The following is a 27,413-nucleotide window of genomic DNA, read 5'->3' as shown; positions in this document are numbered from 1 at the left end:
AAGGATGAAATTAGAATCTTTAATTTAAGTCTACGGTTGAGTGAGCCAGGTGACTCTGCCGGGTAAAATTAACTTTCACTCCCTCCACCCTTTCTTTTTTTCTTCATGTAAAGCATAAGCATATGCTTGTCTATAAAATACCCAAAGAGCTTTCAAGGAAATGGATCTTTGCTTTTCAGGAATTACACAGCAGGGCATTTCATGCACTTCAACAGCAGCATGCAACAAAAGGTTTGAGAGGTCCCGGGGCTCTTAAACTATTTGAGCACATTGCTTCAATCAGTGTTGGTTGATCTGCTTGTTGCAGTTAAACGCAACACATTTAGATGAAAAGCACTTTTATCATCTTCCGAGAAAAAGTAATTAAAATACCACAAGCCTGTGATTGGAGGGAAATCCCTACAGGTTTGGCCTATTACTGTTGATGAGGAAGCACAGTAGCCTACAAGTCTCAACTTTAATAGGGTGGAACAGATTACTGTTTCCCAGTGGCTTCTCAAATATCATCACATTGATGTGTGTGTTTTTGTTTTTAACCCAACAGATTTGATATGCATTTGAACTGTACCTTACGAAACAAATAATCTAGCTGAGGACACAAAAGGACACAAAAATGGGGTTGTATAGTAAAACAATAAAGCCATTACTTCATTATACTTTGCATGATTCACTTTTCTCCTTCTCAGTTCCAAACCGAGTTTATCAAGAACATAATCTACACATATTTTGACTTGCGATTTAATCATCCTCATAGATCATTCATTACATAATACTCAGCTTGGACCTCTGAGCCAGACTGTCCCAGGAGCCTTGCTGACTGAGAGTTAACACAAACATCCTTTTCCTGGTCAGATTAAGACATATGCGATATCATAGAGCAGAACGAGCTGATGAGAAACTCTATTTTTATCCCTGCCCCATCCCGGATTAGATGGAAAAAGGGAAGAAATAAAAATGACCCTATTATAGATATGTAAGAAAAACTATACTATAATCAGAACCAGCATCTCAAATCAAATTGTAAAAATTGGTTTATTATTAAATATTTCTGACTTATAGCTCCCTTTCAACACAATCCTGTGTCTTTTGTTATTTATATCCCTTGTTCTAATCTGTTCATGCTAAACTCCTTCTCACTTGGTGTGCTACATCTCCTCTTTATGATTATAAACACTTTTAATTTGTTGTATGTGATGTCTGCCTGTTATCTTCTAAGGCCATTTCATCAGAGACAGCAGCAATCACAAGGAAGAACAACCACACGCACATTTAATCCCTTTGCTTTCGCTAGTCTTTTGTTATTTTTAAAATAAATTGTGTGGATCATTGTGAAAGAAAATTTTTTTGGGGGGAAAAGCACCCAAGTGAGGAGGGAATTTGTTCATGGGATGCATTGCACTTTGGTAAAACCTTGCTTACCTTTTGTCTCAGCAGACTCAAGTTTATAATACTTTCTAATTATCAGGTCCTAATAGATGATCTTTACCAAGCCAACAGCTGTCAAGTGCAGTCAAGCGAGTGAAGATCTCCTCCCTGCTTAATGAGTGAATGAAAGCTCGATAAGACAACCCACAGATCAAGAAAAAAGAACTAGACGATGATTAATTATGTTTGTACATGGAAACCAGGGTAGAAATAATGATGCATTCTTGAGTGGAATGTTGTTAAGTACGCGAGGGTGATTATGTTGTGATATGTGATTCAGGTTTTCTGTTATTATATTAACAATAGAAAAAGCTCAGAATAAAACTCAAAAAAAGGTTTCCATTTAAATGGTCACATCTTCCATTCTGTTTTGCTTCGCTGTCATTGTCTTTATTTTTAACATGAAGGGCCACCCCGTACATTACACTACATTACATTTAAACAATAGAAACACACAAAGGTTACAACATAGATCATTTAAAAACATAACCAACAGACGAAGGATATCAAATTAGGACAATTATTAACTGCTACAAAACAAAGGCATCAAACCAGCAATTAAATTGATTCAAAAGAGATCAGCTTGTCTAATTCATCAAGATTTTGTAAATTGTTCCAACTGTGTGGAGCATAGTACTTTAAAGCCAGTATCCCAATATATACCAGATAGTCTTGGTCAGTATGAATTTGCTCCATAGTTTGAAATACATGTAAGATACCAAGAAGTACTTCAAAACATTAACTAAAAAGCAGCGCTGTTCACTTCTCACAGCCAACCACTGCCACTCAACTTTCTCAGACAACAATCAGGCATTCAACAGCTGTCCATTAAGTAAATGTAGGAATGTGTATATATAAATGATATCTCCACAGACAATAGCATTTGTTATCAAGCTGAAAAATTATGAGTTTATATAAGGACACTCCTATTATCGCACAGAATTCAAAGTGTATCATTTATGTTTCCGTTCACGCGAAAAACTAAATAGAAAAAAACAACAAATATATGACATTATAGTTATGTAAGCAACCAAATGATCAATGTGTTTGAAACATTATGTATGGCAAATTCTAATCAAACAGGCATCTCTTCTCATCAGCAATGTAAATCAACACATCAAATAAGGGTTGAGTGTGTGCTACACTTGTATACATCCTGGGTATTGCTGTACAAGAAAGAGTTTTGCTTGAATTTACACCAAAGTATGCTTCTGTGAGCATGCATATGGTACCAGAAACATGTGCACACATGCGCTCATAGGATTCTTGTTAACATAATGAGATGATATCATGTCCGTCCCGATAGATACCATCATGCCCTTCGTGACAAGTGAAATATCCTCATTTAATTTAAAGATTCTGCTTTTCCTTAATCCTTGCTCTCTTATGCCGCATGGCCAATCACAAGAAGCCTTTCTGGGACAGATGGCAAAGGGTTAAGCTTAAGAAGACAACTAAAAGATTAGTCTGGTTCTCACCAATTAGGACCCTCAGACTTGAAATAAAGTAAAGAGGAAGCTGTGGAAAACAAGAGGAGATATAGATTAAATTAAATGAAAACAAATATCTATTCAACTTTCCTGATCAAGTTGTATAACCAATGCAAATCTTTCCAATAAACATAACCAATGTCAAACAAGAAGTGATGTTGTCGTGTCAGTAAGTGTAACAGACATTTTGGCCGTGATTGACCCATAAATTCAGCAGTGCTTGAACAAGCTTTACTCCGCCAGCAGGCAAGCTGCTTAGGACTGATCTGAGGAGGTGGCAGCCAGCCTAGAGGAGGATGAATCCAATGCCTCTTTAGAATCTGCAAGTACATTTTAAAGGTCCCCTATTATGGAAAATGCATTTTTTGCTGTCTTTTATACATAAATATGTGTCCCCGATGTGTAAGGAGACTCACAAAGTGTCAGAAAACTCAACCCTCTCTCTTTTCCTCCTTACCCACATCTCTAAAAACGGGGGTACAAATGAGCTGATCCAGATTGGCTTCAGTCATGACGTCATAACCAAAATATGGGCTGGCACTGCACTCGTGGCAACGTCCCGCCCACGTGACACGTCCCAACCTATCTTCCCCCATAAACAGTCGCCAGCTGAATCCCCTCCGCAGCACCTCTGTGTGTCTGTGCATTCAGCAGGATGTCTGCAAGAGGGACTTAAGAGCGTGGCCAGCTTCAGGTCCGCTCAAATTTAAAGACAGTCACAGAATCAGCACTTCAGGAACAGGGCAGAAATAGAGGGGTATGAGGCATGCTACAATGGGAGATCTGTTTGGTATTTTGAGCAAAACACTTCACAGACAAGTTTTGTGTAGATATTGCCTACAAGATATTGTTCAAATAAAGCATAATAGAAGACATTTAATATTTAAAATCGGTTTTCATAATACATTCAATTATTTTAACAATTATGGTTATGCATCCATAATGATGATGAGGAGTTATAGTTTGTTTTAATTTAGTTTTTTAGTAATCAACACATGACTGTGGTTGTTAAAAAGAAAGGGCTAGCGTGGTGAGAAATGTGGCTAGGTGTGTCACTGGAAACCAATCCATTCTACACTAATAATTTGACCTTGTTGGATTTCTTTGTTTTCCAGTAGTGTAAATGAAATATGTTAGGAATGACAAAATACAGGTCAGTAGTATTTTTATTTTACACAAGAGATGACTTCGTTCTGGGAATAATAATTATATGGTGGGAGATTTTGAGGATTTTTCTTCATTTGAAACCAGCCCTCTGATTACTTGTTTTTCCTAAAATGCGCTGAACTTTAGAGCTTTAGGGAAATGACAGCATGGGTGCATCTGGCTGTTAACATGCTCTTTGCCTTGAGTTTTTTTTCCCCTTTTTTAATTTAGTCAAATAAACAAAGCTGGTCTTTGCAATCAAGGCCTAAGCACTTAGGAAAGAGCTTTAGAGACATGATTAAAAGGCCTGAGTGGGAGAAGGCAGCTTTAAAACAAAGTGACAGAGAGTGAGAGTCTGATACAAGGTTGTTTGGAGCATCAAAGATTGAATGAGGTTGGTCAAAGGACAGGGAGGATAAAAGAAGGAAAAGTGAAAAAAAAATGTGTCAGGTGAGGCGACTAGACTAGTGTGGATTATCTGCCGATGGGTGTGGAGAACAAGGCACATAGGGTTAGAAGCCATCCTGCCTCAGTATGTCCACACATACCCAGAATGCTGTCAAATAATTGTTATTATACAAATATTATTAAAAATTAATAATAATAAAATAAATGTCTTTTTTCTGTATTTTGTTAAGGTGTTGCTTTTTGATACTTGTGTTACAATATAATAGGCAGAATGCTGCAAACAATCACAAGTAACAGCAACGGTGGATAAAAGAAGACACAGAGGTGAATTTAGAGTGCAACACAGTTTTAATTACACAACACACTACTGCAACCCTGATTAATTCTGACGATAGCATGTACAGTGTGTGTGTGTGTGTGTGTGTGTGTGTGTGTGTGTGTGTGTGTGTGTGTGTGTGTGTGTGTGTGTGTGTGTGTGTGTGTGTGTGTGTGTGTGTGTGTGTGTGTGTGCGTGTGTGTGTGTGTGTGTGTGTGTGTGTGTGTGTGTGTGTGTATGTGTGTGTGTGTGTGTGTGTGTGTGTGTGTGTGTGTGTGTGTGAGAGAGTGTTTATTAATGTGGGTTGGTACATCTGCCGGGGGATGGTATAAATGAAGATAGATAGAGAGATAATTGAAAGTGTAGTTGAACTTTGTTAATACTATACATTCGTGCAGTTTTCAGCATTATACCAGCTCTATATAGTATACAGTCCTTTCAATATAATCCTTTAGAAAGACATCTGAAGACCCATTCCAATGTCTCAATAATGTTTCTATGAGTCAATCAAGTCAACTCCAAAAAGTGTATCAAGTAATGATATAAAGTCATGTTTAGTCTTGTGAGGTTGGAGTTGGGTAAAGCTTTAGCACTTTACTAGTTATGTGACTCATGTGTAATCATGTTTTGCATTTCGTAATAGTTTTTCTACTCAAAATGTAAGAGGCAAATATTTTCAAGACATTATAGAGTATGCAGAGTCTGTTACATACTAAACGTAGTATCCATAAATTAAATACCAAGGCTTGATCAAGGCTTTTTTAAATGATTATTAAAGAGAATAAATTAGGCTTCAATTCCCTCTAATCAACTGGCTGGAACTTGTGTAAAACGTTAAACAACTAAAATCTGAGAATAAAAATCGTTTTATTGAAAACCATGATAAAATCAAAGTGTGAACGAAGTTTTCACTTTTTATTGTGGTGTATTATAATGCTTGTCCGCTAAGTAGCGCTGATGACTACGTCCGTCAGACATTGCGGTCACGTGCACACTACACAAACAGCAAACCTCGTGTTCTGCTTCCTATTCACTAAATGGTTAACAACGCTTATTCTCAGTAACTTTTGTACGAATAGACAGATGATTTAGTCGTTTATAAAAGGCCAGCATGGCAGAAAGGCACCGGGCGCTGCCGACATGGATGTCGAAGAAAGAAGAGAAAGTGAAAGAGAAGGAGCCTCTGAAGAGCAAGAGAAAACGGAAAACTGCACGGTAATTGACGTAAAATAACAAAAAAAACAACCAAAAGCTTCAGTTTACTGCTTCATTTAAATCTTCTTCATTTCATTTTGACTAACAAAGATGAACTGTTGTGTTTCCAGGGCTGTTTTCTACTGTATGAACGAGAAGGAGCTGGTGGAGGCAGCTGTCTCATATCTTACCAATGGAGCCTGCCACAACAGTGCTTTCCCCACTGACCAAAAGGTGGCGCTGTTTCTCTGTTTTTTTAACGTTTTAAAATGGGGGTTCAATTATTAATATAATGTGATATAAAAAGGAAAAAAATATCCATATTGTTCAGGATGTTGACATGACCACAAAAGGCTAATCGAAAAGATAATATTAGTGAAAATCAAATATATTGGGATTTTAGTACAGGCTTACTTTTTCAAGTTTGCAAAACATAATTTGACTGCGTAGTAATTGCAAACAGCCCAAGTCTGTGTCTCAATTAAATTACATGTACAAAGGTTGGGTAAAGGACCCACATTAAAATCATATCTTAAACCATTTGTTATAGTGTAAGTGAAATGCAATATATTCTACAAAGCATTGTTTAATTATGAGTGATTAACCCTGTCACACAGGTGGAAGACAAGGAAATAGACACCACAGTGAAAATGAGGAAGAGCCCTGCAATAATAAAGACGACGGTGAAGCCAGTGATTTTAGAGGAGGAGTCTTCAGACAGCGGGGAAGCCCTGGTGTCAATGTATGTTTCAGAAACAGACATGGACATAACAGATGTGGAAACATTGCCATACACAAAGAGCCAGCAGCATCAGGGACCTGAGGGACATAGGTCAGGACCAGTACAGGATCACAGCGTTCCTGTGAATGTAGAACTGGAGGCTGAAGAAGAAGAGGGACACTCGCAGGTGCTGGCAGAAGCAGTGCAGGAAGAGGAGGAGGATGCCTTGCGTCTTGTGCGAGAAATCTTTTTCAGCTGATGATGAACTGATCAGAAAACCACTGAAATGTGCACACTAAAATATTCTCTTACATGGGAAAGCCTTTTCTAATTACAGATCACCAGACAGTCCAAGCAGTACTTGGATGCACACATCAGCTCCTACATAAAGCCATACAATGGAGAACTTATCCTTTAATTGATGCCCCTGGGATGTTAAATTAGGACTCAGCTTCTTAAACTGTGGATGAAATACATTTCTATGTAAAAGGTTTTAACATAGAAACAATGTGTAAACTTGTTTTTGACAGCATATAACTCAACAAGGCAGTTTACTGTGTGGCTTCACAAAGTCTTTGGTCCATTCCCAGTTAATGGTGCTGCTACATATCTTACACCACACCGTATTGCATGAATTAACCATCTGCAGGATCACTGATATAATAGGCATTAAATGGAAAGTCTGTTCCGTCAGAGAACATGGAATTTCAAACTTTGACTTGAACTACATTTATGAATAAGAATGTTTTACTGAAAGCTTTAACCAGAGAGCCAGAACATTAAATTGTTGAGATAAGTGAAAGAGCAGATTCTTTGAATGTGAAACTGACATCAGCTGTGGTCATGTAACAGTATGACCACAGTGTCGGTGATTAGACAGGGATGCTTTAACTAGAAGACCTTTGCTTTTTGGTTTCCATGAACAATCCACTTAATACTTGAAACTGAGTTCCGACTTACAGCAGTACACTGTATCTGAACCTGGGGCCTTTTGTACAAACAGAAATATACTGTATCTTTTTCAGTGAATACGATCCAGATTTTCTCTTAATGACACCACAAGTGAAATTCATGACGTAAACTCTCATACTTAAATGCAATTTTATATTTGCTTAATTTCGCAGGGTTTATCTTCACTTGATTAAATGACAAAGTAGCCGTTGTATGTTTTCTTGAATACGTCCTGTCAAAGGTTCTGTGTACTGTCAGTGCTGACACTTTTAGATTAGTAGCTTTTTACACAATTGATTTCACATGCCTTATGTTTATCTGATAAAATAAGTCATATTTTTATTAGAAACTCGGTTTTCTCTTTCAGAAACCAGTTTGTCTAGAATTCAAAGACATTGCTTCTCTACATTGAGGCAGGTACACTTTACTCCAGTATATTTAACAAAAGAGGTGTAACAGGTTTGATATTCAAATCTGTCATCACACTTGTTTTACAGCAGCAATGCCCTAAAGCGAAGATTTATTCTACGTTTTGTAAAACACAAATAACATTAAACAAAGAAATAGAGTTAAGAATCAAACAAACACTTTGTTGATTATATCTTTGTCAAGAACAACTGTATATTGTGTGTTTAGAATGACTTCTCATTCGGACTCATGCACTCCCAGTCAGATGATAGTCTCTTTCGTGACAAGTTGGTAAGCACAGTTAAGATAACCAGCTGAACTTGCACTGCCACACATATATAGAACCAGATGGTAAAGTGTTCCCAGCTCACATATGATTGAAATCTAACCAAAAAAACAATAATGCCAGTCAGGATGAGTAGACTGGATGCAGCCTGGAAGGCCATGCTTAACCAGAGTACTGCTGTGTCTTTGCCATAAGCAGCTAAAAGCATGGCCAGCAGAGCAAAGGCCACAAGCACCACGGGAATGTACAAACCCAGGGTAACCACCAGGTCAAGGAAGAACATTTGTATGGACTCCGTTCTGCTTACAGCGTTCCAGTGCTCATTGTTGCAGGACAGTTCATCATGTTGATGTGCAAGACAGAAGTGAAAGGGGCTGATGAGGGTCTCATTGGAGAGGATAAACACACCGGCATATAACACCAGAGAGGTTAACATTTGCATGAAGATGAGCAGGAGAAACGCCGAAATCCCAAAACAGAGCCATGTGGAAAGAGCAGTCATAACTGAAGCTGTTTTATATCCCCTCACCTGAAGAAAAGCGGTCACAAGTGTGGTGCCTGTTAGTTTATACATCAAAAGATACATAATTTCAATATGTCTGCATATAACTTGATCCGGCATGGTCTGAATAATCTTCAAGAATCTGCCTTCAATAGGACTTCTCAGAATAACACACTTAAATGTGTCGCAGATTATGTAATCTACAGTGTGTCAGCTTCCTTATTATGGCCACATTACACCAACATGAAATAGACTGGCGTTCTCAATAACTCTCGTGAAATTAAAGGGATCAATTTAAAAGCTCTAGTAGTGATCATTTTGAAAAGTGATCTAATGAAGATGTTTTTTTTCAAAGCTGAAATTTCCAAATTATCTAGCGATGGTCACTTTGAAACTGAAACTGTTGATTTTTAAACCTCAAAAAGGTTTCACTTAGTCAAAACACTGAAATATGGTTGCATATTACATTTGATTTAGTCAATTCCCAGAAGTAGTTTAATGTTGAGAATGTTGCGAAAATTGCTTACGGTTTTTTGAAGTCAACCCGTTTCAGAAAATTGAGAGGCTTGTGGTTGGTGTACGGTACGCGCATCGTGGACGCGCACGGTGAGTCTACTTCTCTGGTGCGCGCTTCGAGAGACAGTTTGACGTGCGGACTTCTCCAAGTTGGGTGTGCAAAATCATCTGCAACTTTATCCATTTCTTCTCAAACGCAAAAAGCTTCAAACGGTTGGTAAATATTTCATACTTCACGTTTTAAGCAGAGCTATTTTTATTTCTGTACATTTTAGATATATTTTAGGCTTGTTCAGCACGAGAGGGAGGCGGGGTCGCCTGCAAGGGTTTCTTTGTTCGTTTAGCTTTCACCAACAATCAGTGGCAAATAGCACACGGTTGTTGTTTGTGTTGTAAATGACAATAATCGACACACTTGTCATGTCATGTCAATTTATCAAACATTAAAACATTTTGAACTGCATGTGCTCCTGCGGATTAATGATCTGATAGGCTGCACAACTGGACCAAGGTGTGGTGATTTTACGATATAATCAGTAAATGCAAACAAAGACAAATCATCAAATCAAATTTTCATGACACGGGGCCGTTAGTGGTTATAATTTGCAAACGTTTTTAATGCACGTCTGAACGTGTCCACAATGGTTTTTAATTGAGTAAATACCGGAGAAGTTGTAAAGCAGGCAAGCGAGAAATAATACATCTATTAAACAAAAGCTTAAAAAAAACCCGTAATCACAACATTAACATTCCCTGTGTAGACACGCTCAAATCCCTATACATGATATGGTACATGCTGTACATGCGGTTAGGGAAGGGGATGAGAACACAATGTACCATAACCCACACACTGGGAGATTTCTCTGCTTAACCAGTTTGGTGAACCCTGACAGAAAAAAGCAACTGTCTCTGATTACTTTTTGTGTTTTTTGTTACATTGATCAACTGTGTATTCATGAATTTGAACAGAAAGCTACCACTTAAAATGCAATTCTAGCAACAGGGACATTGTGTAATATTAATGAAAAGTTTGACTTGCATAACAGAATTTAATATTTAAAAATGTAAAGTTATTTTAGTCTCATTTTTTAACTCCGTACAGGTTCATCATGGGAAACCGGTTTACCAGAGTGCGAGAAGCCAACAGTGCCGAGGCTGCTGCCCCTGAGCAGAAGACTGCAGCAGAGCCAGCAGCAGCGCCTGCAGCAGACAGTGGGATAACACAGGTTCAGGAGGCCATTAAGACAGAGGTTCTAGAGGTGGTGAAGGAGGAGCCAGTGGTACCGGTGCCATGTGCCACTCAAGAATGTGTGATTGACAATAAAATAGTAGATATTCCTGCTGCTGAACCAGAGCCTGTGGCAAAAGAAACCCCAGCTCCAGCCCAACCTGAGCCTTTGGTCTCAGTCAGCGAACCATCACCCCCAGAACCAGAACCTGTTGCCGAGCCAAAACCTGTTGCTGAAGTTCTGCTTGCTCCAGAGCCAGTTCCCGAACCAGAGGCACTCCCTGAGCCCGAGCCAGTTCCCGAACCATTTCCCAAACCAGAGGCACTCCTTGAACCCGAGCCATTTCCCGAAGCAGAGGCACTCCCTGAAACTGAACCAGTTCCTGAACCTGAACCAGTTCCCGAACCGGAAGCACTCCCTGAACCCGAGCCAGTTCCCGAACCAGAGGCACTTCCTGAACCCGAGCCAATTCCTGAACCAGAGGAACTCCTAGAACCCTTCCCAGAGTCAGTGCCAGCCCCCGCTGAGCTTCTGGAGCAGAAGACAGACCGTTTTAGCGAAGAGTCTCTCCCTGAGCTGGTGTTTCCTTCAGTCCCGTTGATTGATCTGGATGTCCCTGATGTAATTCTTGAGCCCATTGACATTCCTACCATCACCGCTACAATCGATGCAGATGAGCCTTCAGACATCCTGGTGACCGAGGTGTTCCAAAATGGTGTTGTGGAGTCAGTGGAAGAGCTGATGGAGGTGGAGGCTGCAGCGAATTTGGAGCAGCATGTGAGTGATTTCAACGAAGAAAGTGTTTCTGGACTGCTGAAGAACTTGGAGCTGAAAGGAAATGACCTTGTCGCTGACCTCATTCCCAACGAAGTCATGATCCCCGATGACATGACCATTTCCACTGAGCTGATGTGAAAGCCTAAAACCAATTCATTAAACAGGTGAATGGATACTTTTCTGTGAAACCATCTTAACCCCTTACATGAATTCTGAGAGAATCACAGATGCAATGTTTTTTCTAACCTAAGTGGCTAAATTATGGCAAACAGCTATTTCTCTTTCTTTATGAACCATATGTGCCAAAAGACAAAACGGTATATTGGTGGGGCTTTAACAGCACCAGGGTTTTTGAGTGTAATTACGTTTATTGCTGGACAACAGAGATGTTTCTCTATGCAAATTCACCAAGCAAGACTAAATGATTTTCTATTAAGGTCCAGTATGTACACTTTAAGGGGAACTATTAGCATAAATAGAATACAACATTCCTAACTATGTTTTTGTTACTATATAATCACCTTGAACTAAGAATGATTGTGTTTTTGTTTGCTTAAGATCAGCCCTTCATATCTACATAGGGAGAAGGTCCTCTTCGCAGAGTCCGCCATGTTTCTACAGTCGCTCAGAAAGGACAAAACAAATCTGGCTCTAGAAAGGGCCTTTCATGATTTTCATTACCTGAAGGCAGGTGTATCTCTCCAACACACTTGGAAAAGGGAGGGTGGGTGAGGGGGTATTGAGTTGTTTGCAGTCCCTCGCCACTAGATGCCACTAAATCTTACGAACTGGACATTTTTAAGAGAAAAAGAAGCCATTGCTATACAACACACTACAGGAAAAGGTAGAAGTGAAAATGTTCATGTTAAGAGTGCAAAGGGAAAATCTTGAGATGGATTTGTGAGTCTACAGCACGCCTTGGGTGAATGCAAAACGACAGGCAAGGGACAATAGCAATGCAACCAAAGATGGAGACAGTATATGAATACTCGCTATACAGCAGGAAACAAACATCAAGTAAACATTTTTGCGTTAAAATAGTCATGTTTGGACTCATAATATTTCTACTTCTTGTTGGATGTTCTGCAATACAATGATCGAATACTTTAACCCAAGTAGTGTCTTGATTTGTAAAAAGAAATAAAAATATTATTCAACAAGTGTTTTCGTCACGGCCCCTTTTTTAACTGAAAAATATTTATGTTGAAGGTTTGGGCGATGGATACTAAGACAATTTGTGTAGGTCGTGTTAAAGATTTACTAGTTGTGAGCCCACAAAAGCTACAGTAGCTGTAGGATCATCCCTTCGTTCTGAATGGCGTACGAAGCGCGGTGCATGGATCTGTTCGATGCACTTACTGAAACAATTGGACCTTTCTCCATGATAGAGCATGTTTTGTAACACACAAGTACATGTATGGAACACAGTGTACGTATGGAAATCAAATTCCAGCCGACACCGCACACATCATGTTAGAGACACAGTGCCTCTTCACTATCTCTCAGGAGAGAAGACGAGGGGGGGAGGGAAGAGAATGGGGGGGGGAGACGCAGCCACATTCTTTCCAGAGGAAGGAGGTTTTTCGGGGGGTCAGGGTCAAAAGTCTTCAGTGTGACTGCGTTTCAGTCCATGAGAAATTTGCTCCTCACATGCCTCTCCCACCACACTCCCCCCTGCCCTCACTGCATTGCTATTCCAACATCTTGACCAAGCAGTCAGTGGTTTGGTATGAGAGGCCACGTCACCCTGCCTTAAAATGAAACTTAGAGAAATAACGAATGACTTTCACAGGAATACAACCCAATTTAAAAAAAGGCCTGCATTTCAATGTCATCAAGATGAACAACATACAGCTTCTCCTTTTAAATGTATGAGTAAACTAGTTAATCTATAGCAGATAATAAGTGCCTCACTAGGGTGTTCTCCAGTTTCATAATTATTAATCCATAATTAAATTAAGTCCCACTTACAGCAGGCACTTGTCTTGTGCGACCGCACCTAATTTGAACAGACCATGCCTCGGGGCACGGCAACCGGGTAAGTCTCATGGTTTGGCAACACACTGATGAGTCCCCGTGGAGAGGGAGAGGCACTCATCACACACTGATCTCAGTCAAGCTATTCTTTAGTAGGCCGGGCTGCCTCTTCATGCACCCTGAGAATAGATAAACAGGCCGATTTGCACTAGTGCGATTCCTGTCATACCAGAGGCTTTCAGCTCAATAAACACAAGTGCTGGACTCCAGTCCCCTCTCCCTTTGTTGATTTCCTGCCTCACTTTGGAATGATGGCCAAAGCACAAAAACAAAGAAAATAGAATTTGATAATAATAATAATAATAATACATTTTATTTGTAAGCGCTTTTCAATCCCTCAAAGACACTTTACAGATGAAAAATAAGATATTTGCTTTTGTGGCACCATATTCCAAGTCCAAGAAAAAGTGCACTTTTTTTCCTCTGCCTCTGTTTTGTTCTCCTTTAGTATCTTCTTGTTAGAATTTTAAAAAACAATATAACGTGTCTTTACACTGTAAAGGTATGATAAATTGAGCAGCAGTTACTGTAAAGTTTACAGTAACTGCTGCTCAATTTATCATGTGTATGGGTTAAATCAAATCTAAACAATTGGTAAAATGTCCATTTTTGCTTCAGTCGGTGTGGACTTTAAAAAAACAACAACTTTATTTGCTTGTTTGATAAATGAAGGTCCAATAATATTCAATCTGGTACACAGCAGGTCTGACCAGGCATAGTTATGAAACAGGATTGTTATTTACGTTTGCCAATATGTTTAGGGCTGAGTCTTTCTCCTGTCACAACACATTAACACTCTGTTGTTGAAATCAAACCCGGCACACCTGCATGTGGCAACACAGTGGTGGTGATTCATCCATAGGTGGTGCTACAACAAAAGAGGGATTTTAAAATGGCCCTTCTTCACATATTAGTCACGCAAAAGTGGCAACATGCATCCTCGCATAAAGACACATATATTTAACAACCTCAAACACCTGTTTTAATGTTTTATAATATAACAAAAACACTTCACAATAAAATGCTGCAAAAACGAATTGCAAAACATATACAAGGTATATAAAAACACAAATAATAAATATCCTTAAATAAATACTAAGAGTCCAATATTATGAGTTAACAAAGTTTGAAGTCAAGGCACGGAAAACACAATAAAGTATGAGAAAATGAATGAAATGTTTTTGGGTATTCTTTTGTGTTAAGAAAGGCCAAGCTATTATTTACAGTGAGCCAGCAACAATAGGCAGGATGAGGATCTCAGGATCAGGATTATTCACAGCCAGAATTCTGCAGGCAAAAAAACAATCTGTCAGTTCATCTTTATGCAATTTGACATTCATGAAGGGAAATATCAAATATCTGGCCTAATAGATTTGTTCTCTTGTTACCATGAGCCGCCTGTATTTCTTGGCCAGGTCCACACTGGTGCGTCCAGGTCGGAAGGGGTATGACCACAAGATGGAGTTCCAGGAGCAGCCGTAAGTCTTTACGCCACACAGCAGGTAGCGCACCTCCTTACTGCTGAAGTTTTTCCTTTCTCTTCGCTGTGGATTACAGTAATGTAGGCAGAGGAAGAACAACGTTGAGAAAAGAGTGGACAATGACGGACAGAAGAGAGTGGATTATGGAACAAATCCCCGTTTTGATTCACTTTTTGTGGATACTTGTTTTGAAAAGGATAATTCGCTGTGATGTTGCAATTCAAATTGCAATATCATTCAAAAACAATTGCAATTATTCTTTATTTTTAAAATCAGCCCAAATATAACACCTGTGCCTCTTATATTAACTCTAAATCCCATCTCTACTGACACATGGACGAGTGACAACAGCTAATAAATCTAAAATAGACGCATGTTTGTTAGTTCGTAGTCCTGTTTAAAAGGATATTCTACAGATGTCTGTGTGATAAATGTTAATAGAACATCTGATGCTTTTCACATTTCAGACCATTATCAACACAGTGCACAGATCGCTCCCAAAAGCCATTCTGCAAAGCATGTCGTACTATTTCAAATCGATTTCCCAACTTTGTTCAGTTGCAACTTCTTGTGATACCCTATGGGAATAAAGTTGTTCCATCTTGCCATTTGATGTTGTGTAATTCTGTTGGCATGAAAGGATTAGTCACAAAGATACTTATAATTGCTTGGGACTGCAATTCAAGGCTCTGACATTTATGTTAAGACTTTGATGCTGACTTTATAGTGCAATAGAAGATCACGTTGACATGATCAGGTTAGTTCATTTAATAATGATTTTAAACTCTTACAGTGGGACAGTGTTCTGTGCTAGTCCGCAGATCATCATCAAGACCAATATTATTGTCTTCTCTTCTCTCTGCATATGAAACGTAGAACAGTACGTGTTTGTGTGTGAAAAACAGGAGTTACTCATTGTTACAACACATCAACTGGGCCCAGACTGAATAATAATACAGAAAGACAATGTCTCTCTTCTCATGTCATGCTCCTCGTTACAGCAATATTACATCACAAGTGATGACTCATAGGGATGCTGTAAAAACAACAACATAAGGGGAGAAGATCGACTGATGAAGGGAGCAGGCAAGAGAAAAGGAGAGCAAAATTGAAACTGAAAGAAAGAATGATAGGCAAGTAAACAATGGTAAAAAAATCTGCATTACTGGAAAGAGAGAGAATTAAAAAGGTGGACTGTGCAGTGGAAGAAACAACTGTTCTCCGTGTCAATCACACAAATCATCATTGGCATCAATATATAAATATAAATGTGTAATATTGACTGTAATGCAAGAACCAAGCATGCACCGATAATGCAGAACATACGCAGATGCCATCTCCTTTGAACATGTCACTGGCTTAATACAAAAGCATCAGAACACACCCTTTAAATGTCTCTCTCTCGCTCACACACAGACACACACAGACACACAGTGTTATACAGGGTGTGAAACAGCTTAATACAGTTGTGTTGCTCTGAACCAGCTCTAGCCTGCCCTGTGAGAACACTGGCTGCTGTTCAACATTCCTTCTGCTCTTTTGTTTGTCTGCTGCCAAGAACACACTGCGGAGACAGCTCCCAGCACTGGCTCTCAATCATAACATTCACACACACCTCAAATTAATCTACTGCAAATACCCGTATCTGATAGCACACATCTACCTCCAGGAAGATGAGACCCTTTTAGGGGAATCAAGGTTGGACCTGTGGAGAGGAGTGAAGAGATGCTGGTAAATGTGACAAACATAAAGGATAATAAATGATATGTTGCTATTTTTCTTTCATACATACCGGTCCTGTTGTTAACAGTCATGATCTCCTTTTTAGCTCCTCTGCGCAGGGGAGTCAAACTGACACCTATGATGGAAGAAACTAAATAAAAACCTACAGAAACTTTTGCATGTATGTTTGAGTGGCAAACAGCAATAACTAGTCAGACTTTGTTGTTGATTTTTTAGAACTACGCTACGATCCTTAAACATCGGTGTGTTCAAGAGCTGTATAAACCTCCACTAGCTGCATGATTCTCACCATTGTGCTTGTTCCAGCGGTGTTGTGGCAGGGGGCTTTTCCTTGCTTCTTTACGTATGGGAGTCAGGCGCACATCTTTTATTGGGGAATAGAAATCAGACATTTTATAGCAGTAGTTAAAGACAACAATGTGTTTCATAATGAGGATATTAACAGAGCAGTTATGAAGTTATGGACGAGGAAAATAAACATTCTTTGCGCCATAAAACAGTTTGGACAACAGCCACATGAATGAGGCATGTTTGCTCATAGTTAATCATCTCAAGAAAGGACCTCATGTATTCACACAAATTCTTATTTATGTTGACTGAAGTAAAGATTTTACAAATACAGACTTTTACAGCTGTTAAGCAACAATAGCATGAGTTTAGTCTAATACCCATAATTCAGTGCAGTGTAAATTAGAGGCGATGTCTGAAATGTAATCCCTGCCCAGGTTTTAAAACCTGTATTTTCTATACCTGCCAAACCCATCTTGCAGACGCAGGTTAGTCAATGCTAGCATTAGCAGGTTTTTGTGAGTATGGGAACAAAATATACTAAAGCATGTACAAATCAAGCCTTGGTTCAGTTATTTTAAAACATTGTATTCCCCCAAATTTGTAAAGTGTAGCTCCTTTACATACAACATTGATGTTATTATTAATGTATCATTGTGTGAGCACACAGGGAAACATGGACGATAGCTTTGAGCTTCAGCTGTTAGGATGTGTTTCCATTCCTATATTTACCTTAGATACAAGATGCTTTATATTGCACCACCATTTAAACTGGCTGTCTGAGTCACAACAACGTTCAAACCAAGGCCATTTCAACGTGAGTAGGAACCTCTGTCAATGAGCAACCACAGCAGTTTTGTTTAACTTTTATTAGATGGATTTCCAGCACAAATTCAAATGATAAATGTAGCTTACTGTTCCAGTTTTTCCAGCTTTTCTGTGACTCTGCAGCTGAAACTCTGTCAGGTTCTGGGTCTGTTTGTCCTACAGAGTGGTCTTGGTACTGTCCCCTGAACAGAAGGTTGCAGTGGCGAGTCCTGAACCGCTCTGTGGCCTCCTGCAGAACCTTGTGCAACTCACAGCTGTGCTGGCAGGGGCTTTGGAGAGATGCGAAATTGCGACTGGTCACCTCCTCAAAAGGCAGCACACAACCTGAAGGACAGCGAGAACACAGAGGCAAGGGGTTCAGTTTTCTAAAATCCACTGCTGGCTCTGCAATACTCTAACTTAAGGAATACTTTTAAGTTTAGAAGTAAAAATACAATGACTAAATACAGTATATGTGGACTTTTTACCAAGTAGGCCTAGACATGTAGACATAGAAACACAAAATGTGTCTAAAATATTTGATCATACTATCATACAGAATATATTAACAGTACAACACACTATGAACAACCACTTGTTTGAATAATGATGAAAACATTTTCATTGAGGGTCTCATGTTCTCCTACCTGCACACCGGATATGAGAGAGTGAGCGGTCCTCTACTGGGATTCCCACCCCCTTGCTCATCTCATGATCCTGCATCTCTTTACAGAAAAGATATACTACTTGAAAAAAACATGTGAGAAACTGCACATCTACTGAAAACAATAATGAAAGCAAAGAAGTTAAAGTGTGATAGAGGTGCTTACCCTCTTCATCACCACATTTAATTTCCTTTGGAACACTGTGCCTCACTGGTGCAGGGGTCTTAAACCACTCACTAAACAAAAACACGGGTTAAAGTTATTATGAAAGCTATCTCTTCATTTGACTGTTCTGAATAAAAAGTAACTGAGGAGCTACTGTACGCTCACTTGTCTGTGGTGCGAGGCTCTCTGTCTCCCTCTAGTGTCTGAACATGTGAAGACGTTAGGGCTCCAGTGCCCTTGCACGCCGAACATCTCACACCCACTCCACTGCTTTGAGTCTTCTCTTCCTGCTTAGTTAAATTGGAACTCATGCTCTTCTGTTGGCTGTTATTCCTGTTTTTGTTCACATTTCTGAACAGTTGAATTTTAATGTTGTTGTCATCCCCTGCTTCTAACAGCTTCAGAGTGTATGCAGAGGGAATGGTTTTGAAGCTCTCCTTCTGACGCAGAGGGAGAGGTGATGCTGGAGGCAGGGATGGTTGGCCTTGCTCTTCAGTTGAATTTAATGGGTGTATGACTTCCTGCTCCTCCTCAGTCTCCTGGTGGTGGACATAAGCTCACATAATGAGTCACCTCGCCACATGCTGCCTAAAATGTCGGCATGTGTGTAAATGCATATCGACCTTTGCTGGTGTCTTCTCTAGCAGGTCAATCCTACGCAGCAGCTCTCTGGCTGAGCTCTTGAAGCTTTCCATGTTTATAAAGGGGTCCATCATTTCTCCCTCCCCCTGTCTCGCTATCAGACCAGGCACTCCCAAGGACATGGCTTCACAGACAAAGACAAACAAGACATTAATACTCCATATTCTACATTCTACCCACATATTCTTCTTTGAAGTCGCAGGATGACTTACTGGCCTGCTTGCAGGTCTGCAATATGAATGTAGAAGCCTTCCTGACCTCCTCACTTGTGTCCTCTGTGAGTAGGGTTATAATAAGGGGCAGGCCCCCACACTGCACCAACTGAAGCTGGTGCTCCTCTATAGTCAGGAAGAAACACACAGTTGTAAAACACATGTGGATCAAATAAATACTCAAGTTGGACTCTCAAGGGAAGAAGACTTATAAGCTGTTATAAACAAACAGCGGTCTTGTGTGAAGTCTCACCTGAAGCCTCAGTGCAGTGGCCCATGGTGAGTAAAACAGAGAGCCTTTCCTCATGGTCCAGGTGGGGGCTAGCCAGCAGGGAGAAGAGGTGGGAAACCACGCCATACTGAGCCAGACCTGAAGCCAGAGAAGCTACAAAGAACAGATTTGGAATGGTGAAAGAGACACTTGTGTATGTTCTCTAAGAGAAATTTGTTCATGTTTGTGTGAGGGTGATACGTACAGTTTTCTGTGATGCAGGCTGACAGCGTCTTGGATATAGTGACAGAAAGCTGGCAAGACAACAGGCTTGTATCTGCAGCAGAAGCTAGACGAGCCAGTGCAAGAGTGAGAGTATTAAGGCCCCCTGAGGCTGAAAAACTCTCCTGAACACAGGCTGCAGAAACACCAAAGTGATAAACATATGTTAATAAATATAGTCATTAAAATGTGAGGGTTGATCTTGATGGTTTACAAAAACATTGACTCTTTTACTTACAGTTGTTGGCAACCGTCATTGCTAGGAAAGAACATATGGGTTGAAGAATCTCTGTGCGTGGCAGAGCAATCTGCTGAAGCCAGACTTTTATTATAGGAAAGGCTGCAACACAAATACGCTGACCCTCCTCTGGAAGACAAAATAAACACCTCCAGTTACAAACATCTTCTGGTTCTGGTTCTGACTTGAAAAAGTGTAAGAAATGAAAAAGTATATATGTGCCGGGCCTTCTAAACAAATAATAATGTTTGCTGTTTCAAATTTGATAAAATGCATAGAGCATGACCATCTTGTATGAACTTTAGTAAATAAAAAGCATTTTTGCGATCATCTTAATGCAAATACACTCTTTAGTTCAAACTATTAAGGCTTTTATTTAGCTCGCAATAGCATTTTCTCCTTTAAAGTTTATCAGTTCATAAATAGTTCCAACAATAACTGTTGTTCAAACATTTCTTAGGGCATTTTTGACCTTTTTTCTGAAACTGACAATTGTCCGGTTACTGCTCAGTACAAAACACAGATGACATTACCATTCTGAGGGTTGTTGACACATCCACAGAGAGCACTGGACACAGAGGCCCAAAGTTGGTAGTTTTGAGTGGCATTAGCAGCTCTCAAAGAAACCCCTGCAGAGAGAGGGGAAGTAGTCCTGCAGAAAAGCATAATATTAAACTCATGTGTCAATCTCATATAAGTAAGTGTTTTAAAATAGTATTTAGGAGTAATTATATTAACTTGAAATGACTGATGATGAGTTGCAAAGTACCTGAAGAGGTCCAGCAGTATATCCAGGCAGCCGGTGGTTTGGCTTAAGGTCTGTCCTGATTCTTTAACAGCATACAGACAGAGAGCTTCAAAAACTACTGTGTAGTACATACTGTACCATTGATTGAGCTTTAAACTAAACCATACTATGGAAAATGTCATGTTAACTGACAGAAAAAAGTGCACGTACATTTGGGACAACTAATCCTATAGCTTTAACTCATTATGTCAGTTGATGTGTCTTGATCTTACTGTTGTTGGCGACTAACACAGACAGCAAATACACAGACACTCTCTTCTGGGTTACTGGGATGTTTTCCTCCATCAACAAACCGGCAAGGTCTGCAAATGTCTCTTTTCTGCACAGAGAATTCTTGCAATACACTACAGGAAGGAAAGAGAAGATACATCATTTATTATCAAAATGTAAAATTGTGATATACTCTAAAACAAATTGCACTTGAAAGAACATCATCACTAGCACACACACACACACACACACACACACACACACACACACACACACACACACACACACACACACACACACACACACACACACACACACACACACACCTACCATTGGCCTCTGCTAATGTGCCCACTGTAAAGAGTGCAGTCTCCTTGACATCTGATCGAACAATACTGGATTTGGAGAGGTTGTACACAAATGCTACACCTCCCATGTCTCTCAGCAGGTCCACATTATCCTCTGAAATAATGAAAATGGGAATTTAAACAGACAGTGGAGATGTATAATGTCAAAGATTACTAATATGTAAATTAGTCACCGATTTAAATGACAAGAAAATATATGACACAAAAATAGGATTAAGGGTGCTGTAGGAGATGATTAGTGTGTAAAGGACATCGTTCAGAGGTAGGTTAATAGTACGTTTTTGTCATTGATAGTTTACCTCTTTTTTCACAGATGGAGTGAATGGCGAGAAGAGCTTGTTTCTGCAAATCGGGACTTTTCATCTGAAACTTCAGACACTCAAGCAGCAAACTGAGATCTGTCCTTACCGCTGAAAGCAAAACTATTTAATCAGCGATACTACATAAACCAGACAGACATGAATATGTAAATGTAAACGCCCAAATACAAATACTTTAACAAAAGGACTTACTGTTACGGCTGTTGGTGCAAACCCCTGTATTATCCATTTCCCTGTTTAAACGACTAAGTTGTTTTGAAGCCATTAACAACGCTTAAATGCCACCAAAGTAACAATATGGCTATAACCTTATATTACACGTTTATCCCTTATCTCCTGTTAATCATCACAACAAACTTCAGCTAATCTTGCGTCATTTGTGCTAACAATAGGAAATGCTATTTCAACAACAACATATTAGCTTTAGCTTAATTGCCAATGGTAGCTAATAGCTACCGTTGGAGATGAACACCGAACGTTTGCAAATGACGTTACCATAGTAACAACCAAATTACGCTAGTAAATTTGAAAGGTCAAATGGGGCCTTACATACATGGGTGTGCCTAAATTGTGTCAGAGACAGTTTAGAAAATGTAAGAGCCTCTTTGCTGGTTGTGTCTGAAGGGACAACACGCTATAGGCTACTTATGTTATATATTTTATTAATATAATATGTTTTATGTCTCAATACATTCTCATCAAAAATCGAACAACACAAAAATACCTTATTAAACCTTTAAGATTTTCCATTGCTATATCATATTATATTATTTATATATTGTATTACATAACATTCACACAGATACCATGCCCCTTTTAGGTCGAGCCAAAGATCATCTATTTCGATTGCTTTTTCGGCTTTACTTTTCTCTCCGACCTGTTAAGAACTACAACAGTGCGTCTGATGCCTACGTCAGACGTCGAGGTTCCGCGCCGTCATGTAAGGAGTTTGTCAATCGAAATCGATTCATGTGTACATTTTACAAGCTTGTAAGTATTAAATCAATGACTTGTTTAGTCAGCGTACATCAATGTGTGTCTGTATAGCTCAAGTATAGGTTTTTCACAACGTTAGTCGGTGATGTGTTATACGATAGTGAAGTTAGCCGGCTAACGTCAGCTAGCTCACTTAATGTTTCAATGTTGACAACTTAATGTAATATAGCTAGAAGCATGCACATATGTACCCATAGGAAATGTCTTAACGAGAGGTATTCTGCACCGTATTTGCACCACTCGTCATAGCACCTTGATGATGTTACTTTTAAACCGGGCTAACACACAGAATATCCAGCTGGCTATTTATGTTAAGGTTAGCTCCATCATTATATACACTCTTTCTGCTGTCATTTTTAAAATGTCCCCCTCCACATAGACATCGTGGTGAATAAGTTGCAAAACATCGCAGGGTCATTAGAGATGTCTGGACGTGTGTGTGCCAGCATCCTACAACGAGCTTCAAGCTACACATTGACACTTTCCTCTACTGCACCATTCCAGGTGGGAAGCTTCATTTGACTTTTAATCTAATTATTACATTTTATAAATCATTTAAAAAATCTTGATTTTTCTTTTGTTTATTTAGTACACTAATCTCCCTAGCATTTCCCTTTTCTCAGCCTCGATCAGCACATAGATGTCCCTTCTCCTCCTGGGGTACCTCCAGTGTCAGGTCAGACATCACTGGTGAGGACTCAGGAAGTTGGTCTCTCAGTGGGCGCCACCTCTCAACTCGTCAGGACCTTGACTTCCAGCTCAACCAGGTCCAAATCAACAGCATCCTGCGATCTAATGAGCAGGTATTAGGTTTTATAAACTCTGAAACTTGCAATATGTAACAAGGCATGTTTTGAGGTTGTCGTTGTATGAAATGCTTTGTTTTTTCATTCAAATTACAGATCACCATTACTACCTCTTAAATACATTTGCAGTTATATGTAACCATGTACATATGTGTGTTTGTGCATCTGTGTTTCAGACTGTCACTGTGCCAGAGTTTGATGGCAGGGGTCTCAGTGCTGTCAGAAAGTTTGAGAGCAACCAGCTGCCTGCTAACACACCTAATGAGGACCGTCGCAGTTCAGCCACCTGCTTACAGGTATGCATTTTCTCTCCTAATTCTGCAATCCAATCCTCTGTCCTACTTTCATCTCACTTGTAAACTTCAATGGAGTGTTTTGTATCTCCTCCAGTCAAAGGGCATGCTGTTTGGAGTGTTTGACGGCCACGGGGGTTGGGCGTGTGCCCAGGCTGTCAGTGAGCGTCTGCTGTACTACACTGCAGTTGCAATGATGTCAAAGCAGAGCCTGGAGTACCTTGAGAACTGCATGGAGAATGAGAGACCTGTTCCTCCCATCTTGCAGTGGTACAAACACCATGCAGACTTCAACTATCGTGAATCTGCTTCCCTCTACATCGACCACCTCAGAGTCTTCTGGCAAGAATTACTAGAGAGTGAGGAACATGGTGAAGGCATGAGGTAAATACAAGGCTGTGTAGTTCTAACAAAAGTTAAGGGAGTTAATTCTGTGGTTTGTTATTATCTACAACTTTCATAATTTAACTATAGTTGTGTATTAGTTCATAACTATAATGACTGTTAGAATGTCTCTGCCAGTTTATGTTATTATGATAACACAAATGTAAAGGTTATAATTCAAATGGGATTCTTCCAAATGTTTGTTTGGTAGTTAAAACACTTAGGTTTTCTACATTGCAAGTGCTAATTCCACTTGAAAAAGTTAAAGCAGTGTCTTGACGAGTGATTTTCTTCCCCTCTTTTTCTAGTCCTCTGGATGCGCTGGATTTTTCTTTCAAACGGCTCGACGCTGACATTTCCTTAGAGGCTCAAGTCCCCTTTTCCAATGACCTGATAAAAAGCACAGCCATCCAGGTACCAACAGAACACTTACTTGCTCCTACAATATATTTATGGCCACACATTACTGAAAAGTGCTATACATATAAAGCTTTTTATTATTTGTATTATTACTGATACACCATTGTCGTGGATCCGAGACTTTAACACTCACAACATTAATCAATAGAAAGTCATTAAGACACGGACACAGAGAAATGGATGAGGTTAAATATTATATTGTTACGTAGCAAGCATAATACTGTGAAAACACCAAGATGTTCCAGCAGTCAAACGCGAGGGGTCTTCCACGTTACAGAGGATTTGTGTCGTTTATATATGAAGCATCCTGCCTTTAACACACACACACATTCCCAGTCTCAAATTTCAGCCTGCTCAGTGAACATATCAATAGAAGTATAGACTTCTGTCTTTTGACCTTGGGAGAAGACAGGTCAGTCTTACTGTCCTTTAAGGTAAAACATGTCAAAGATGCTTGAGGAATTGCAGAACAAATGCTGAACATATTTAGACACTTGCTTGGATAAACTTTGGGAATAATATTTAGAAGTATATAACTTAGATTGCATTAACACCATCATCTGTCCAGGTTGCGTTTGCTGGTTCCACCGCCTGTGTGGCTCATGTTGGCACAGATGGGATCCACGTGGCAAATTCCGGTGACTGCAGAGCAGTTCTGGGTGTGCTGGAGGAGGATGGATCATGGAGTGCTCTGCCCCTTACCTGGGACCACAACTCACAGAACCAGGCTGAGATGGAGCGGATCAGGTCCCAGCACCCGCCGTCAGAGAGAGACACAGTGGTCACAGAGGACAGACTGCTGGGGGTGAGAGTTTATAAAACTGAACAGGCACTGAGAAGTAAGTTGATAAAATAAACCACAGGTCCTAAGCTGTTATTTTTCTTTCAGGTTCTGATGCCCCTGCGTGCCTTTGGTGACGTCAGATTCAAGTGGAGCCATGAGTTGCAGCAGAGTGTTTTAGCCAGCTTAGAGTCCGGAGCGGACCTAGACTCTCTGAACCTGTACCATTACACTCCACCTAACTACCTAACTCCACCCTATCTGGATGTGGCACCTGAAATAACCCATCACAAGCTGAGACCTCAGGACCGCTTCCTGATCCTCGGCACTGACGGGCTGTGGGATGAGTTAGGGAACGAGGAGGCTGTGCGGCTCGTTGGAGAGCACCTGAGTGGGATTCACCTTCAGGTGTGGAGTCAAAGTGACATGTTTTGATGTTCCCCTAATTCAGAGCACACAATCTAAACCTTAAACTTCACTATTATTTTGTTTGTGACGTTTTGATCCTCTAAATCTATTCTGTCAAAAATGGTTTCTAATAGTGTTTACTTGGTTAAACCGTTTGACCTAGACAAGATACAACAACATTATACGCTGACTGTGACTTTTTCCACTAAATGTAGTTTAAAATACAAAAGAAATGTACTGAAAGCTCTTGTCTTGTCTTGGTAAAAAGGAGACAAAACATTAAACGGATTGAATAAAATGTTCAATATAATCTGAGTAAAAAAGACTGAAATGTAAACACTTTCATTGACTAAGAAAATACTATAATGCTCACACTCTGAAATATCTTAAACCCCATGGCCGTCCATATGATTTAAAAGCTAAAAACGACATTTGACACATGGATAAAAATAAATGGAATCAATGCTGACAAATCAACACTAGTTTCTAACTGTTGTTTCTTTTTTCCAGGCTCCCGTTTCTCCATCTGAGAGGCAGATGAAATTGGGTAAAATGCATGACCTCTTGCTGAAACGCCAGGCCCGTGCCTCTCCCGCTTTAGACACTAACGCTGCGACACACCTCATCAGACACGCTCTTGGCACCGGGGAGTATGGGGAGCTGTGCCAGGAAAGGCTGGCCTTGATGCTGTCTTTGCCAGAGGACCTAGCGAGAATGTACAGGGACGATATCACTGCTACCGTCGTGTATCTGAACTCTGACCTGGCCAGACCTCGTCGCAGCTAACACAAGGTTTTCTACAACACTGTACGGAGAGGAAAAGCATATCACATTCAACTCGGTTCATCTCATAGTCAACATTCAAGCTGTTGTTTTCTGGATATTTTGGACAGAAAGGATTATCATTACAACCTGTTGCATACAGTACATTGGTAGGCAACACTTATAATTAGAGCATAATGTATAGTTTATGAGGTCAGAATACAGACAGGAAAATCTTTTGATCCTTCAGTGTATTTATGATGGACATTTTATAGCCAGAACCTGAGTTGCATGTCAAAATGTTGGCAGTGATACAGAATAATGCAGTCACACTTCCTTTCTGACTTTGTTTCTTTTTTTGTTGCACAGTTTGCTTCAGACAATCCATCTGTGAACTCTTTGTCTCTTTACTTGCATATTTACCTGATGTAAGCTGTGAAGTATTGTTTAAATGTTTAGTGTGAATGTACAGTCTTCATTTGGATAATTAACTGTGATTATGTTAACACTCCAGATTCTTCATATTAAACAATCCCGAACTTTGTATCTTTTGCTTGTGTGTTTTTAATCACAGACATTTGGATTGCAAAGAGAACACAATGCATGTCAATTCAGAGAGACCAATCATTTTGCACATTTTAAGAGAGTTAAACACCCAAAGCTGTGTGGGAAACTCCGTTTTCAAAATAAAGTGTGTTAACATATAATTGCAGAGTG

The 27,413-nt window shown here is 39.8% G+C and overlaps 4 protein-coding genes across 5 annotated transcripts; 3 read left to right on the top strand and 1 right to left on the bottom strand.

Annotated features, from left to right (window-relative positions):
- The first annotated feature begins 5,762 nt into the window (after positions 1-5,762).
- Positions 5,763-7,882, top strand: si:ch211-127m7.2 (uncharacterized). The gene is made up of 3 exons (XM_063906848.1): positions 5,763-6,000; positions 6,111-6,213; positions 6,597-7,882. Exons 1-3 carry the CDS (start codon positions 5,897-5,899, stop codon positions 6,957-6,959), a joined length of 570 nt encoding a protein of 189 aa, XP_063762918.1. The 5' UTR covers positions 5,763-5,896; the 3' UTR covers positions 6,960-7,882.
- A 1,544-nt stretch (positions 7,883-9,426) lies between these two features.
- LOC134880110 (E3 ubiquitin-protein ligase RNF12-B-like) lies at positions 9,427-12,530 on the top strand. Of its 2 annotated transcripts, XM_063906836.1 has the most exons (3): positions 9,427-9,576; positions 10,466-11,533; positions 11,928-12,530. In XM_063906836.1, exon 2 carries the CDS (start codon positions 10,473-10,475, stop codon positions 11,505-11,507), a length of 1,035 nt encoding a protein of 344 aa, XP_063762906.1. In that variant the 5' UTR covers positions 9,427-9,576; positions 10,466-10,472; the 3' UTR covers positions 11,508-11,533; positions 11,928-12,530. The 2 variants fall into 2 exon arrangements, with proteins under 2 accessions (XP_063762906.1, XP_063762896.1); XM_063906826.1 differs by having other exon boundaries at positions 10,466-12,530.
- A 1,550-nt stretch (positions 12,531-14,080) lies between these two features.
- On the bottom strand, positions 14,081-22,223 carry terb1 (telomere repeat binding bouquet formation protein 1). Its single transcript, XM_063909862.1, has 21 exons — positions 22,039-22,223; positions 21,826-21,936; positions 21,489-21,620; positions 21,161-21,292; positions 20,910-20,970; positions 20,674-20,792; positions 20,141-20,269; positions 19,886-20,038; positions 19,663-19,794; positions 19,410-19,535; positions 19,179-19,321; positions 18,721-19,094; positions 18,556-18,626; positions 18,373-18,450; positions 17,834-18,070; positions 16,920-16,994; positions 16,680-16,745; positions 16,527-16,592; positions 15,679-15,746; positions 14,795-14,950; positions 14,081-14,693 (listed from the first exon to the last, which is right to left on the bottom strand). The coding sequence occupies exons 1-21, from the start codon at positions 22,109-22,111 to the stop codon at positions 14,676-14,678; spliced, it is 2,520 nt and encodes an 839-aa protein (XP_063765932.1). The 5' UTR covers positions 22,112-22,223; the 3' UTR covers positions 14,081-14,675.
- Positions 22,224-22,715: 492 nt separating this feature from the next.
- pdp2 (putative pyruvate dehydrogenase phosphatase isoenzyme 2) lies at positions 22,716-27,240 on the top strand. The gene is made up of 9 exons (XM_063897938.1): positions 22,716-22,836; positions 23,222-23,346; positions 23,466-23,645; positions 23,825-23,944; positions 24,039-24,325; positions 24,634-24,739; positions 25,314-25,550; positions 25,635-25,934; positions 26,445-27,240. The coding sequence occupies exons 2-9, from the start codon at positions 23,266-23,268 to the stop codon at positions 26,718-26,720; spliced, it is 1,587 nt and encodes a 528-aa protein (XP_063754008.1). The 5' UTR covers positions 22,716-22,836; positions 23,222-23,265; the 3' UTR covers positions 26,721-27,240.
- The last annotated feature ends 173 nt before the right edge of the window (positions 27,241-27,413 follow it).

The sequence above is a fragment of the Eleginops maclovinus genome, chromosome 2, assembly GCF_036324505.1.
Source record: "Eleginops maclovinus isolate JMC-PN-2008 ecotype Puerto Natales chromosome 2, JC_Emac_rtc_rv5, whole genome shotgun sequence".
Taxonomy (NCBI): domain Eukaryota; kingdom Metazoa; phylum Chordata; class Actinopteri; order Perciformes; family Eleginopidae; genus Eleginops; species Eleginops maclovinus.
This window is presented reverse-complemented; position numbering and strand designations above follow the sequence as displayed.

Bases quoted from the DNA above. Each gene is read 5' to 3' on its own strand.
- terb1 (XM_063909862.1), bottom strand. From the start codon at position 22,111: ATGGCTTCAAAACAACTTAGTCGTTTAAACAGGGAAATGGATAATACA. The intron at 21,293-21,488 runs GTAGGTGTGTGT...TCCTTCCTGTAG, and splicing joins CACATTAGCAGAGGCCAATG to TGTATTGCAAGAATTCTCTG. The intron at 19,536-19,662 runs GTGAGACTTCAC...TCCTGACTATAG, and splicing joins CCACTGCACTGAGGCTTCAG to AGGAGCACCAGCTTCAGTTG.
- LOC134880110 (XM_063906836.1), top strand. From the start codon at position 10,473: ATGGGAAACCGGTTTACCAGAGTGCGAGAAGCCAACAGTGCCGAGGCT.
- si:ch211-127m7.2 (XM_063906848.1), top strand. From the start codon at position 5,897: ATGGCAGAAAGGCACCGGGCGCTGCCGACATGGATGTCGAAGAAAGAA. The intron at 6,001-6,110 runs GTAATTGACGTA...TTGTGTTTCCAG, and splicing joins AGAAAACGGAAAACTGCACG to GGCTGTTTTCTACTGTATGA. The intron at 6,214-6,596 runs GTGGCGCTGTTT...CCTGTCACACAG, and splicing joins CTTTCCCCACTGACCAAAAG to GTGGAAGACAAGGAAATAGA.
- pdp2 (XM_063897938.1), top strand. From the start codon at position 23,266: ATGTCTGGACGTGTGTGTGCCAGCATCCTACAACGAGCTTCAAGCTAC. The intron at 23,646-23,824 runs GTATTAGGTTTT...TCTGTGTTTCAG, and splicing joins TCCTGCGATCTAATGAGCAG to ACTGTCACTGTGCCAGAGTT. The intron at 24,326-24,633 runs GTAAATACAAGG...CTCTTTTTCTAG, and splicing joins GAACATGGTGAAGGCATGAG to TCCTCTGGATGCGCTGGATT.